Genomic DNA, 15,561 nt, shown 5'->3' with positions numbered 1-15,561 from the left:
CAGTCAGCGACACAACACGCTGATTCTGCTGGAAAACAACCCTAAAAACAATGGGGTTCATTTCAGCCAAATTGTCTCCTGGGCTCAGTTTTGGTGGCAGAAAGAGGACATGTAAGGAGAACCATACCAGTCTGGACTCAGTAGGCTGCATTATTCTCCTGGAATACTTTTCTACTTCCCTTCCAGGTAGCTAAAATTCATAAGAACTTAAACACCGCAGCATAACTGTTGTGGGGTCTTAGCATCATTTCTATTCATGCCTTTCTGAAGGTGTTTCACAATGGAAATATTACTGTATGTAAATATTTGTTTGTCCATTTTCAATCTTTTCCATTACTTCCAGGAGTACTAAGTCCAGTTTTCACTCACCTGTGTGATGTATAAACTGTTCAGTCACAGATACCTATAACACTTTCTTAGGCTAAAAAGAAGAAGGTAGCAAGAAACCAAAAGAAAAGCCTTTTCACAAAATTTAACATTTCTCTTGATGTTACAAACATAAGTAAGTGGAAGTAGAGAAATCCTCTTATCCTATTAGAATAACCTTAGTATTGTGTTCAAATCACACAATCTTAACCAAACAGTTGAAGACTGGTTATTTAACTGAAAAAAAAATTAAGAACTCCTAATGCAATCTGTAGAGATCTCTAAAGTTATAAATAATTTTTCATTTTTGATCTATATATAGACTCTCACTATTTTCCTTCACGCATTCAACTTCTCATTAAGTATTATGTTGTGTGTGACAGCTATTGTAACACTATTTTATAAGTCAAGATAGGTTTTAATCAAAATAGCTCTAGTAGGCAAGCACTACAGACATAGGTCTGGATAAACCACAGCCTGTAGCACTTGTCCCACTTCACAGAGCAGGTCACAGCTCTTGGCTGTGACCAGCAGTACATACTTTGCACACATAAGCAAATACTCCACAGCATTTCCTGACTTGTTAGCTTCACATGCTCCAAGATGAAAGACACAGTACAGCTCTATCACTCCCAGAGAAATAAAAAATAAAAGCATTATCTCAGAGTTATAGCCATTTTCACTAATGCTAAAATCAACAACACACAGCCCCATGCAAATGACAGACTAGTTAAAGAACTCACATACACAATCAGTTTGTATTTTAACACTGTCTGATGCTACCACAGCTATAGTAGCACTGCAATATTAGAATTCTGCTTTACACTGGGTAAACAAATGAAGATGTCAGAACTTCAGACACAGCTAGTCTCTCACTGCATGTTCAGTACTTGCATCATGGGTTTTATTTTGAATAAATATAGATGAATTAAGTAAGAGCAGTCCTCAACCTGTCACTGAAATCAGAATGAGATACTAGACACTTTCTCAGGGAGCATGCACATGCCTGAGCAGACAAGGAAGCAGGAATAAATTAGGTGTAATTGGGATAAAAACCAGCAAATGATACTACAGGATGAAACAGAGAAGAAAAAGATATTTGAAGAAAAAATCCTTGCCCTATCTCCCTACAGTATTATTGCAAGCTGTACACCTTGAAGTGCCATCAAAGGATGCTCTTTTCAAAACAGCAAGTTGACCATTGCTTTTTAAGGCTCAAATGTCATAAAGTATGTTGAAACAATCATTTAGCAGCTCCACACCATCAAAAACAAAAGCCTCACTTCCTCCTCAGTTACTAGCAAACAAGGGAAGGAAAGATAGAAAGATAATAAGAAATGGTGTGAGAAATCAGTGATGGTTTGCCATTAAATTCATTCTTAGAAAGCAGCAGCCCAAACAAAGGCCTTTATCAGGTACTTGCTGTAGCGGTAACTGATCAGTGTTGAGGTTAGCACTTAAAACAGAATTAAGATCAATCCCTTTCCAAGTGTAATAACTAACACTTATTATTTTATTAATCTGTCACAGCACAGCTTTCTTACATGCATGAAATAATCAATCTAAATATATTTTTAAGTCTCTGATGATGTCTCTCACCATGTTACTTCATTTCTGTTTGCCTCTTATTTGCTACCTTTAATGAGCCCAATGTCTTATATGAGTCCTACTTCTATTGTGACTGAAAGTCTTTTACCATGCACCCCTGAGCTACAGCAATGTCCAGAAGAGAGACAGGATGAAAGTCCCCTTGCTTAAATAACTTCAACTTCAGTATCTTCAGTCCTCACAGTCTCTGCTGTTCACAAGACAAGAGAAAGCAAGTTCCAGTGAGAAAAAAAGGAATAAACTGCCCTTCTTTTCCATGGAAAAAGAGAAAACAACATTTAAATGCTGAAACATAGTAAATTTTCTAATTCAGACAAATCTAGCACAAGTTACAGAATCCCATGCTAAAAACTGTAGTGTTTTCAGATCCCCAAAAGATGAAAGCAGTTTTCCCCTCCACAAAGGTGAAAGCAATGGAAACTGCATTCCCTACTCATAAAGCAAACTCTTTCACAATCTCTTAACTTGTAAAGTTCTGTGGTTTTCTGCACGTCCAATGCTTCTTAAGCACTTTCTTAGTTATATAGTTAGCAAGTACTCTCGAAACATTTTAGCAGAAGTATACTATAAACTATTTCAAATGTACAAGTGTATTTTTAAAAGATTTTAGTCCTCAGTGGAAAGCAAAGTGAGAACAGAAAGGATAGTTTTGTTTTCACAGCATCTCATTCCTTACCACTGACAGAAGTGGGACAAGAGTGCAGATTAAGATTTAAATGAAGATCACTCGCAGCTTCAGAATTTGTGATGCAGAACTCAATTTAGGCAAGCTATAAAAAAGACACCTGTTTTGAGTCAATGGTGATCAGCAGCATGCATTGGACTACTTATTATGGAGAAACCAAGATATGAGAAGCCCTGAACTCATGGTAAGAAAACCAAGCATCATCCAACTGCTGAAAAAAACACATTACTGAGATTCCTATATCTTATTTCACTCCTCCTTGGTGCTTGGTTCCACTCAGGAATATAACAAACACGAGGCCTACTTAAAATGTGTTGATGACAGAAAAAAGAAAAATTTTCCTTCTCAAATTCCTGTCCCACCCCAAGTCCCTATTAATTATCAGAAAAAAAAAAAAAACCCAAAGCAGTACTTTACAATAACTCAGTATTCCAAGTACTTTAAAGAGTTTCAGGGGAACTTCAGATAAAAGTATGCATTCCTCTAACCCTTTCTCCCCCTTTCATCTGCTTCATCCTCTTCAGTCCATAGTTGTCTTTTAATATTTTCATCAAGTAGTAGTAGGATAAAATTGATACTTTGGGCTATTTTCCTGCTTACAATAAGCCAGTTCCAGAAGAACTGTCATGACCAGCAAGTTCTCAGCTTGCTGTAGCTTGAGGGCATCATGAACAAAGATATCACATCTATATATTTAGTAACTGAAAATGTTGCTACAACTCTCACATTCTCGCCTTTATGAATTATAGATTTTAAAGTGCCCTCTCTTTTGGGCCACCGGTTTGAATTTTCTAATTCAAAACAAATCAGCACAGAACAGTAAGTGTTTGGAGAGAAAAATCACTGGTGAACAGTGCAAAACATCAAAACTCCTGAGCTTCCACAACCCTCCTAAAACACAAGCTAAGTCACTACTGCCCTTGGAAGTGTGAGATTCTCCAACATCAGTGGGATTATTCAGATACATAAAGTGGGAAAAACTGAAAACTGAGTCCTAAGCTTGAAGCTGATGTTAGTTTTTTCCCATGGTTGTACACAAGCAGTAACAAATACATTTTCTAGAAAAGAACATGACAAAAAATATTTAAAAACACAACAACAAGCACAAATTTCCAAGACGCTTTCAAATATGGCATTTTCAACAGTAATGTAATCATCCAGGAAATGCAATGTAAGAACGGCAGAAGGAATACTGTTGATAAAAACTTATCTATTTTACACTTGCTTTACCAATGAAACATTTTAGAAACCTGTGCATGATAATATTCCACAGGTACAGTATGAAAATTTTATGATCTCTATGAGAGAAAATAATTGGGGGAAAAAAAAGTCCTAAAGTATCACCAGACAAGGCAACATGTTTTCATTCATTCTTTAGAATCCATTACCTTCGTTTTGACAATTTAATATAAGTTTTAGAAATAGCATTAATCCAGATTTTATTGTATTGACAAACTTGGAAAGCCACTTTTCAACTTTTCTGACAGCAAGTCCAAATAATGTCCTGTATGGTTTCCAAATGTATACTGTCTAAATACATGGAAAATAAAACTAAATCTAAAGTAAAATCATCAAAAGACTTTCATTAATTTCTTATTAGCTTTTCCAAAATAGGCCACCAATATAAATGCAGACTACAAATAGAGATATTGTAAATACAAATATTGCAAGCTGCACATCAAATGGACTTGTCAGTCTCTCATCTGTGCAGGCAATTCAGCTTCACAGCTGAGCCATGTACACTAAAGCATGGATTCTCTTAAGTACCTAGGGCAAAATCCCTTTTTGTTTGTTTTGCATGACTGACACAGGTTAACAATTATTTCAAACACTTCTCTTCTGAAAAAGGTCTTTAAAATCTCTTATGAGAGCTAAGGAAGTAAAGTCTTAGGACTCGGTTTCCCTTTCACCTGTAAGGTGTCCCTATAGGATGGCAAACACACAAGAGTTATGTCACTGTCTACTCTGTTAATGAGAGTGAAGACTCAAATTTTACCATCAAATATGAAGTCTTGAACTCTTTAGGAATACAGAGTATCTTAAATTAAATTAGTAGTATACTTGTTGAGGCAGTATTACAAGTACATTCCATGTCACATTTTACTTTACCTCAACCATACTATCTTCTATTCTATTTTGGAAACATACATTCAAGGCCTAAAACTAAACAAAACTTCATATCCACTATTTCTAGAGACAACAAAGACAGAAGTTTTATATTGCCTGCATTAAAAAAAAAAACAACACCCAAGAATGCCAGGTGTAACAAATAACATTGTCCTGTGTAAATTATCACTTCACTAATATTTATAAGGTAATTAACATGTTGTGAAGTACGGAGGAATTTAAGCATGAAGTTTGTCACTCCTGGAATTTGCTGTTATAGCAAGTAAGGCCTTACATAGCACATGATGCATGTCAAAACTTCCCTCTGCAACTTGCAGCCAGCAAGCTTCGTCACGACCACCTTTTCCAAGTTCACCTGAGAAATATGCACCAAGGCCTTCATTTATAATTCAGTGCTCCTTGTTTCATAAATTTATAATGTCTTTTAAAAGCTGGGGTCTTTTTTTTTAATAATAAGATTGCACTGCTTTCAACTGCAACATCGTATTTCATACTATGCACAAAGTTCTGAGGTTTAATTACGTTGCAGCACCACTGCAGACAAAAGATACGTTTTGCACTAACTATTTTGTGCGCCTGTGATCCAGCTATTATAAAAAAACAGTCATTTGAAGCCGACGCACAGAGCCAGCATCCGTGTCCAGCCGGCAGAGCTGCCCCGGGGAGGCCGGGACGAGCAGCCTTGGCGCAGGGTGCTCATGAAGCACTTCCACGGGAGTTTTACAGAGCGCAGCCCCGGCAGGGCTCAGCAAACACGCCTGGCTCCGGCTGGCGGGGGCTGAGCGGATTTGGGCTCGCTGAGGCCTAGCGAGCACACGAGGCCTCCGGCAGCCCCGCACACGGCTCCGGGGGAGCGGGGCACACGGGGGGGCCCGGAGCCCGGGATGCTCCGCCAGCCGGGACGGGGGAAGCGGCCTCGCTCGGCAACGCCCTGGGGAGAGGGAGGGCGAGGAGCCCTGGTTTGAGAGGGACTCGCAAACTTCGGTACCTGTCGGGAGCTCCCCAAATGCCAGCAACCCCCGGCCGCTCCGGGAGGAACTCTACAGGCTTCTCCCTCCCCGCCCCAACACCAACTCACGCCACTGGCTTAGAAACAAGCCCGTATCGGTGCCAGTGGGAGGGAGGGAGGGCACGGTGTGCCCGGCTGTAAGCAGGGACTTCTCCTGCCCCCCCCGCTCCCCGGCCCGGGAGGGGACCCTTCGGCGCCCCCCGCCCGTCCCTCCGTGCCCGGGCTGCCCCGGCGGGGCCGCTCCGACCCCACCGCCCGCCCGGGCCTCGCCGCCTCCCTGCCCGCGCACCACCTGTCCCGGGGGTCGATCCAGCTGGTCTGCTTGGAGTTGTGGTCGATGTAGAAGACTTTGCCGTCGTAATCCCGCGCCTCCTCCCAGCCATCGGGTAAGGGAAGCTGCCCATTCCCCGCTTTCCTAGGCATGGTCGGGCGGCGGGGGTGGCTGCTCCATAGGGACAGAAAGAAAGACGGGAAGCGGGAAAAGCCCCGACCCGGGCCGGGGAAGGGGCCGGGAGCGGGGGCTCGCGGGAGCCCAGGGAAGCCCTCTGCAGCGGCCGGGGTTCAGTGCCCCATGCCCGGGCTGCCGGCGGGTCAGGGCTGCCGGCGGAGCCCAGCTGCTATCTGGGCGCGGGGAGCCCGGCTGAGCCCCGGGCGGCCCCGGCCGCCGCTCATTAGCATGAGATTAGCATCCATCTCATCTGCATGCACATTCCTCCCGCCGCATTCCTCAGGGTTAACCCTGGCCGCGCTGCCCGCCGGGCTGGGCCGGGCAGGCCCCGGATCCCGCACGGAAGCGGCCGGCGGGACAGCGCGTAGGGCAGGACGGCGGGCTGGAGCGGGAGGAAAGCTGCGAGAGGCGCCCGCCTGCTTCCATTGAGCTTTTCCCGGGGGCTCGGCCGGTGTAGGGGCAGGAGACAGCCCCCTGCGGGGGACGGGCGCTCCGGCCGCGTCCCCGCAGCCTGTCAGGGCCCGGAGCCGGGCGGTCACCGCCGCCCGCGGGGGACAGCAGCGCCAAGCATGACGGACACCGCCGCGTCCTGCTCTTTGTCCGCCAGCTTGCCGCGGCCCTGCATCGGGTGGCGCAGGAGACTTTGTCGCGGGGCATGTCCTGGCCCTGGGAGCGCGGGGAACGCGCCCCGGGAAAAGGCAGCTTTGCCACTGCCTCCATGCCCTGAGTCGGGGCGGTGCCGAGTTCTCTCTCCCAGCTGTTCAGGTCCCGCTAATCTCTCTTCACACCCTTGTGAGCTCTCGCTAAAGTCCAGTAAGGTTCAAGGGATCCTAAAAAGGACCTTGATATTTAAAATACTTGGGTTCAAAATTTAAATACAAATGGGAACCCCTCTTTAACTATGGAACTACCTAAACTTAGTGTCTTTAGCTTTGTTTTTGTGTGTTTGATTTGGGTTTTTTTAACAGAACCACCAGTGAAGAATATACGTTCACCATGGGTGCCCTGGACTTTTGTGGCCTGAAAAGCAAGCAGCTAAATCGCATTAAGTATAGACACCAGGTGTGAGTTACTGAGTGTTTATCTCTCATTTGCCATAGGAGAAGAGTACCCCAGGCTGGTTACCATGGTTCAGCTGATAGAAGGTAACTTAATGAGCTCTATTAATTTGCATGCGTATCTGATTCCCAAGATCTGGCACCAGAAGTAGAGTATCAATGGGGGAATATGACTCTTTAGTTTAGCAGCTAGGACTCCTAGGTAACTCAAGTCCCTGTTTCCTAGAATGTTTTATTTCTTTTCATTTAAAGTTACTGGCTTTAAGTAACAAGATTTTCCTGGGAGAAGTCTCAAACCCAGAGCTGTGTTTTTGGTTTGGGTTTTTGGTTTTTAGTTTTTGTGGGTTTTTTATGTCTGTTTACCTTCTCCATTATAGCTTTCTAGTATTCAGCTCTGTGAACTATTTTTGTGGGACAATTTACACTTATTAAGTACTGGGCTTGTTCTGTGCATAACAAGTTTTTGGATTCCACTTCAGAGGCCACGTATCTGACAAGCATTGAAGTAACTAATTTACAGCTATCTAAGTTCTACTGTTGGGTCTGCTCCTAAATAGAAAAATGTACCAGCAAGATATTATTTTAATTTAGCTAATTGCCTGTCTGGTACAGATAAGATCTGTATTATTTCAGTCATTCTACTTATTCTGCAACCTTGTTTCCAAATGACCCATATGCCTCCCTCCTCCAGACTCCTGAAGATTTTGGCATCTGCTGTATTAAGGTAATGTGCAGTGAAATTACATACATGAAATAAGGTCCTGGAGAAAAATGGAGAAAAACTGAGCTGTCCTGACTTCTGGATATCCATAAGAATTGAGCCGCTTAGGGATTGCAGCAGGATCATTGCCTATTAAAGATGCATTTATTTTCATTGAGAATATTGTTTAAATGAGCTGATTAGTTTGTAAGGGCCGGTTTTCTTGTCTATCATTAAGAAGAAAAAAAAATCCCCACTTTTACTAAGCATTTAGTTTCTGTCCTTTTAAACAGTCTACTCATTTTTATAATTTGTTTATAGGTGTTGCCCTACAGTGAGAAATTACATGTAACTGTTGTGGGACAGGATAAACTGAATTTCTTTTACCATTTTAAAGTTCAGTTTGCATTATCAGTAAAACATTTTGTTATGTAAGTTGATAAAAATCTTTAGAGGAGATACTTTTCTTTCTGAAACCAGCTGCCAGTTACTTATCTTTGGCATTAACCAAGAGCTTTTATAACAATATAGCCTTTTTCGTCTTGAAAAATCAGCACTCCTGTAGTCCTAGTCTCTAAATAATTCACACAAAATAAAGAATAAAATTAGAATATCTGCAATACCAAGACAAAACTGGAACATCATTTGTGTCAATGCTTCCTTTGAAGGTAGTCATGACACCTGAGGGAATATTCAGTTCCTGTCACCACCAAGGCAGCCAGACCCACATCTTTGGTTATTGGTCAGATAAGATCCACATGGATGTGGACCTGAATCATAACCATTGTCATTGTTACAACCATCTTTACCAATGTAATACTTCTCATCAGAAGGCATCAATATTTTAATTTGTATGCATAAATGGAAATTTTAATTCTTAAATTTTGGAAATAAATACACTGAAGTCATTGCATAATCGTCTACTTTTTATCTATATGCTTGTGTGTTTATATACAGATGTGCTTACACTGAAGTATAAACTGCTGCATGGTGTTAGGCCCTCCCCTTCCTCCCTCTATTTTCCATTGTCTCCCTGTATTTTTCATTGTGTTTTCATCCATAGTTAGTCTACAGTCCAGAATGCCAGTTTAGGACTACTTAGGCATGACAGTATTTGAAGTCAGATGGAAAAAAAGTAGATGTTATTTGTGTAAAAAGACCTTTAATATTGCCAGTGAGAACGTACAGCTTCTTGAAAGTATTTTTTTCAAGTATACCTCCTGCATTTCAACTGATAACCTGCCTAGCATGTTGTGCTGACATTGTCAGCTGACAGCATACCACAGATTGTTTGGCTTAATTGCATAAGACAGCATAGTTCAGAAGATGTAAGCATGCTTTATTCAAAACACAGATGGGTTCATATGAAGTAGGTGTCCAAAAGCATGGAACAGTGCAGCTATGGTATGATTTAAGTATCTATCAGTACAATAAATAACAAGAAGTAATCAATGCGAAGGAGCTAATCATTCCTATCTTGCTTTGCATATGCATGTTTAACAGGCCTGGAGAAATTCCCACGGTAAGTAGTGCATAGTTAAAAAATTGAGCTAAAGGGAATTAGAATCATAGCTATTTTGTGTCAGCTAGAAGAAAAAATGTCTATGTGAAAATTCAGAACACAGGTATGGAAATGGCTGTATCCAAAAAGGAGGTCTTCAAAGGCCTATACTTGTATCCTGTCATGTAACAAGAAAAATACCCACTCCAGTCTTTGCTAATATAGTTAATCTCCTGATACTTTCTGCTTGCTTCTTCTTTCATAATAAGTCTATTCCCGGGACTGACCATGATCAAAAAATCTGTGTTTGTACCTTGTCCTTCCCTAATGGGAGACTTAATTTGATGATCCACTGGAATGTCATCCCTAATGAAATGTACAGCTGTTACAGCTCTAACTTGTACTATCCACAAGTGGCTCTGAAACAGGAGCTGCAGCAATCTCCCTGAAAATTTCCACAGTTCAGCTTTCACAGCTTGCACACAGAATTGACTGCAGAATGAATTATGAGGTATGGTAACAGAATTAATTTCTAGGAGCATCTGACAAAAATATTTTAAAATATATATTGGTTATGTTGGGGTTTTTTGAACACTTAAACCACCAAATATGTACAATGAGTCTGACTTCTGTCACATGTAGCTACTGTAAAACTCTAAAAAGTAATCAGTATTTTCAGCATTATAAATATTTGTTTATTTAACAGCAGTGAATTTTATCTGACAGCTATGTTTTCAAAGAAAAAAGTGCACACCAAAAAATTCTCCCATATGCAGCGAGATTTTTAGTTTTAACGAGTGTTTAAAAAGTCCTGCACAGAAAAACTGTGTACATGCATAAGGGAGGAAAGGAGGAGAAGTGCTGCTTTTACTGTTGTCAGCTTCTGATGCATGTATACATCTGAGAGTAAAAGATCTTTGAATAATACTGTTTCTAGTTGAATTTGTGATGAAGCTCTGCAGAATCCATGGAGCCAGATAATGTTTATGTTCATCCAGCTTTTCTTGTTATTCCAAAGCCTGCTCTCTCCACTTACATCCAATTGAACAGCTTGCTGCTTAGACAGTTCTACAAAGCTTTCCCAGAGTATCAGTGAAAAAAGACTATACCAGGTTCTGCTTCAAATTAATATATACTAGTTTGTTGGGTTTTTTCCCAGAATTTTGACCCCTTCTTTTTTCCTTTCCGACGTGCATAGGATAAAGTACTGAGCAATTAAATGTTTTGAATCAAGACATACTATGACCCTGAAAGCAAGTGCAGAGAATGGTTTTAAATTAGTGTTAGTCCGAATAAAAGTTTAGAGTAGAAAATGAAAAGTTTAGAATGGAAATGATGTGATATAAGGTTTGCCTCAAAGTTAGCTATGGAAATGTGAGTAACATTTTCATGGTAAATTCTTCTCAAACTCACACCAAGCCACTTATTAAACTGACTTTAGCATTCAATTCTGTTAAGTGTGATTTATACTGCTGAAGTTTCTGTGGACAAATAAAAAAGAAGATGGAGAATTTTGGTTGTTCCAAAACCTCTAGGACTGATGAGGTCCAAATTAGTGTCTGATGCACATTTCCAAAAAATTCTTGATGCAGTCTTGGTTTTAAATCCCCCATAGTAACAGTCTCACTGTATCTTTTGTGTATTTCTGATACTTGTACACACATTTAGGTTCCTACGTTTCATCACATCTATGGAATTACACTAACCATTCACTGCTGCCTAATGGCTTTGGAAAACCACAAAGCATGTCTAGTTAGCCAAGAAGGTTCCCAAGAGCCTGGGCTTCTCTTTTGGCCAAATGTAAGAAAGAAGCTGGCCAGCAATAGAGGGTTAATGCTCATTGGCATGAAGGGAAGAATGGAGGAATTTCTCAGTAACAGCTCCTTTGGCAGTGAACAGCAGTTAATTTCTTGAAGTATTTAAGATGTTTTATGAACTAATATTCAAGTTTACAGGTTTACAGAGCTAATGCTTTTAACAGTCCCTCTCTACTGTTGCAAGTAGTTAAGTGTTCCCACCTCAGCCAGAAGAAAGCACTTAGTGTATGTTTGCTGTGTTGTATCTAAGAGGAGAAACAGATGAAACATGAAAAGTCATGTTTTAGCAATAACATCCTGAAGTACATTTCTTCTCTGTGTTATCCATATACTTTCAGGAACACTGTGCAGTGAATGAAGTAGACTAGACTATTAGAGTATTTAACACCTGCACTACAAAAAAAAAAAAAAAGATTCTCTGACTGATGGAGAGCCTTAGGGAATCTTCCTTCTAACAAATGAAAAATTGTATTTTAAATGCAAAGAAGTATGGACTTGCCAAACTCTAATATAAAAAAGTGCATTTTTCTCCTTTACCCACTTTTCATCTCTTCTTTCCCCACAAAAATACAGTTTCTTTGCATGAATCCAAAGTATTTTGATGTCTGCCCTAGCTAACAGCAAAGGAACCTCAATCCTATGTTAATGCTAAGTGAGGCTAAAAACCATGCTGCAAAAAAAAAATCAATCTGTGTAAATTTATAGCAAAAATAGAACTGATCCATTAATACCATGATTTAGCACTTTAGACTGCTAGAGATGTTACTGAATTGTATGAATCGTTCCATGGCAATTTTCATTCTAGTCTGGTTATCCAAAACCCAGACTCCCAATGTTTGCCCTTTTTGGAGAATTGAAATAATTTGAAGAACACAGCATGATATTATTATGTCCACTTTTCAGTGAACATCAAAGAAAGAATTGTGTTAAGTGACATGATGGAGTAAAAAAATACCTATATGAAATAGGACAGGTATTAGAATGGTGGGTGCTTTCAGCTCCTGAACTGAATCTATTGAACTGAATTGTGTCAATTTTATTATTTCAATATGTGGTCTCAGAAATGCTTGGGATAAGCTTTATTATCACTAGGAAAACATTATGATTCATCCAAAAATTCATTTTTTTGGTATCTTATTCTCAGGTAAAATATATATAAAAGTTATCAATTCCATATGGTCAAGCATGTGTTATGAGTTGCTTGTGTCCATATATAAGACCCATGACAATATTTCAACAGCTCTCTCCTTTGAATTTCTTTGTGGAAAAACATAACAAAAGCATTAATTGTAGTTAGCTATACTTGTTAAAAATGAAACACACTAATAAAGAAACAGCTTCCAACACCATAAAAAGATTATATTGAGCAAGAATTAAAAAAAAAAAAATTTGAATCTAGGCAAAGTCTGCAAAATTTAAGTATTAAAGTATTAAGTATTAAATACTGCATAATGTATGAAGTACATTATGGAGTATGAAATGTCAGAGCTGTTGCTGATAATCAGCTGTTCTGTAAAGGTGAAAGCAAAAGGATAAATAGTTGGTGCTTATACCAAAGGAATCACAGGATTACAGGATGATGGATGTTGGAAGGGTGTCATCTGGAGGTCATCCTGTTCAATCTGATTACACAGGGCCACCTAGAGACAGTTGCCCAGGATCGTGTCCAGGCATTCTTTTTAGTATCTCCCAGGATGGAGATTCCCCAGCCTCTCAGGTCAGCCTGCTCACTGCTTGGTCACCCTCACAGGAAAAAAAGTTTCATGATGTTCAGAGGGAATCTCCTTGTCTCAATTTGTGCCCATTGCCTCTGATCTTGTCACTGAACACCACTGAAAAGAGCCTGGCTCCATTTTCTTTGCATCCTCCATTCAGGCCTTTCTATACATTTGTGAGATATAACTGAGCCAGTTACACACTCCAGTCCCTTAATCATCCTTGTGTGGTGCTTTGCTGGACTCTTGCGCAAGGAAGCCCATAATTGTACCCACCATGCCAGATGTGACCAGTGCTGAGGAGAGGACAAGGATCACCTTCCTTGATCACTTTGTGTCACCAAGGATCACCTTGGCCTGGAGTGTGTACTGCTACGCAAGGTTATTCTTCCTTGGGTACAGGACCTTGCATTTTTTTTTTTTTTTAACTTCATGAGATTCCCATTTGCTCATTTCTCCACATCTTTAAAGGGCACAAAAGATTGCCTTATAAATCAAACATACCAGACCAAAGAAGTTGCTGAACTGCAAACTGGCTTCTCATACTGTAGGCCAGAGGTGCCCAGCAAGCAAGAGACTGGATGTTTGGAATCAGTTGTGCTTTGCCTTTAGTCTCACTAGACAATCAGAACAAGCAATAAATTGTCTCAAGATCGTAGTCTCTGCAGCTGTCAGTGGTGTTGTGGACATCATCACTCATAAAAGGCCTTGGTTCTTCTACAGAAGCATTAATACATGACTGTACAACTCAATAAGCCATGTTCAGTAACTGAAACAAATTGAAGTGTGGGGGGGTAATATAAAGAAGAAAAATGGTGTTTTCAAATACTGATTCAGAAACTCTGATCACTTAACATGGACACCTTTTTTCCCAAACATAAATGTGAAAGAAGTGCAATACTCCTATGCAGTAGTGTGCTTCCCACTCCAGGAGCACAGAAACAATAAGTTTGGACTTTTCTTTTAGATTGCAGAATTAGGTCTTCCACCCCAAGGAAATAAAGTACAGCATATCTTCAAAATACAGAAGGAGGTACAGCTTCCATTTCGTTTCACCCCCTATACTTAAACCAGGATTCATGGTGATTTTTGATATATCGCTGATGGTCACTGTGCCCCACAATGTGTACTGTCATACCAACCTTGCTGCTCCCTCCTCTGGAGGATCCCCACACCCCACTTCTTGGGGAAGAGAGTCTTATAAGCCTCTCTACCTGTTGCTGTGCACAGGCAGCAAAGGACCACGCTGCTAACAGTGACATCTGCTGTTTGAGTCAGTGGCTGGGGTTGTCATTTAAACCATTCCACTCAGCCAGAAAAATAGATTTAAAGCCAAAACAGGAGTGCTTAGCCTGGGTTCTGCTCGGGAAGGGCTCTGAGTGAAGGGGACTACACTGCACATCCTGCAGTGGCCTCAAAACAGCACCAACAGCCTCTCTAGCAGTGAGAGCTGGAAGAATACTCTATGGTTCCATACAGTTCAAGAAGCATTTTGGACAGCACTCCCTGATGCACAGTGTGATTCTTGGGATTGTTCTGTGCAGGGCCAGCAGCTGGAGTCAATGATCCTTGTGAGTCCCTTCCAATTCAGTTTATTCTATGACTCTAAGAAGCAGGAACTGGAGATTGAGGGCTCTTGACACCCTTCCAATTGGTGTGCCTTCTACACTCTTTTCAGAGAACGAGCTGTTCTCAAGCTACATGTAACATCACTAATCACAGGTGCCAAAATGCTGTTAAGAGAAAACAAAGATCTGTCCAATTAAAACCAGATTTTTAAAATTTTAGATGGTTTTCATGGATCATGGGCAGTCTAACACAAGCTTTTGTTTTATTTATACTCTGAGGTAAGGAAGGAGAAGATAATGAGTTGTTTATGAAAAGAGATTTTCTTGAATGAAGTAAATCCTTAAATCTTGTTTCAGAAAAAAAAAAAAATCTCAAAAGTAAATATATGCACATTTTGTGTCCATAATATGATATGAAAGAGTAATGCTTTTATGTATTTATCTTTAAGAGCTCTTTTTTGATGTATCAACATAGATGAAGAAAACCTGAAAATAGATAAAATTTTTCCACTGTGGCGAACTTGCAGTGCTGCTCCTGCCTGTAATCCTCTAAGACAAGAAAGAAAAGATAGTGGTACGCTGCCTTCTAATGCAGCAGAGTTTACAGCAACACATTCACAGGATTCCACATCTGTGAAATATACTTCTCTAACAGTCTCATTTTAGTAATATATTCTAATCCATTAAACTCACTCTGGTGAGCTTGCAGTGAACCATGACATTTCCAAATCAAAGTAAAATTAAAAAAAACAAACAGACTGCAGAGTTAAAATTCTTTTTCATAACCTTTTACATATTTACAGAGAATTCATATGTTTAAATATACAAAACCATCATGACAGAATAATTATGATATTTTGCCATGTCACGTTTTTGAAACCATGTCGAATGCTGAACTGAAGGACCTGCAGAAAATGAAGAAATAGCAAAATAAAACAAAACCAAAGCCAAGCTATGAT

At 40.3% G+C, this 15,561-nt stretch overlaps 2 protein-coding genes across 7 annotated transcripts in view; one reads left to right on the top strand and one right to left on the bottom strand.

Moving 5' to 3' along the window:
- WWC2 (WW and C2 domain containing 2) overlaps positions 1-6,400 on the bottom strand; it is a 94,005-nt gene extending 87,605 nt beyond the window's left edge. Inside the window, exon 1 of the mRNA XM_058837639.1 lies at positions 6,088-6,400. Within this exon, the coding sequence (XP_058693622.1) occupies positions 6,088-6,218 (131 nt within the window). The 5' untranslated portion in view covers positions 6,219-6,400. The remainder of the gene's footprint in view (positions 1-6,087) is intronic.
- DCTD (dCMP deaminase) overlaps positions 6,043-15,561 on the top strand; it is a 58,926-nt gene continuing 49,407 nt past the window's right edge. The window contains exons 1-3 of one of the 6 annotated variants that reach the window (XM_058837663.1): positions 6,539-7,056; positions 7,344-7,388; positions 8,674-8,911. In XM_058837663.1, coding sequence (XP_058693646.1) covers positions 6,813-7,056; positions 7,344-7,388; positions 8,674-8,849 — 465 coding nt within the window. In that variant the 5' untranslated portion in view covers positions 6,539-6,812 and the 3' untranslated portion in view covers positions 8,850-8,911. Of the gene's footprint in view, positions 6,182-6,538; positions 7,057-7,211; positions 7,389-8,673; positions 8,912-15,561 lie in introns of those variants that run through there. The other 5 variants (XM_058837656.1, XM_058837659.1, XM_058837661.1 and 2 more) reach the window with 5 other exon arrangements.

This window comes from Poecile atricapillus, chromosome 4 (genome assembly GCF_030490865.1).
Source record: "Poecile atricapillus isolate bPoeAtr1 chromosome 4, bPoeAtr1.hap1, whole genome shotgun sequence".
In the NCBI taxonomy this organism is placed as follows: Eukaryota; Metazoa; Chordata; class Aves; order Passeriformes; family Paridae; genus Poecile; species Poecile atricapillus.
This window is presented reverse-complemented; position numbering and strand designations above follow the sequence as displayed.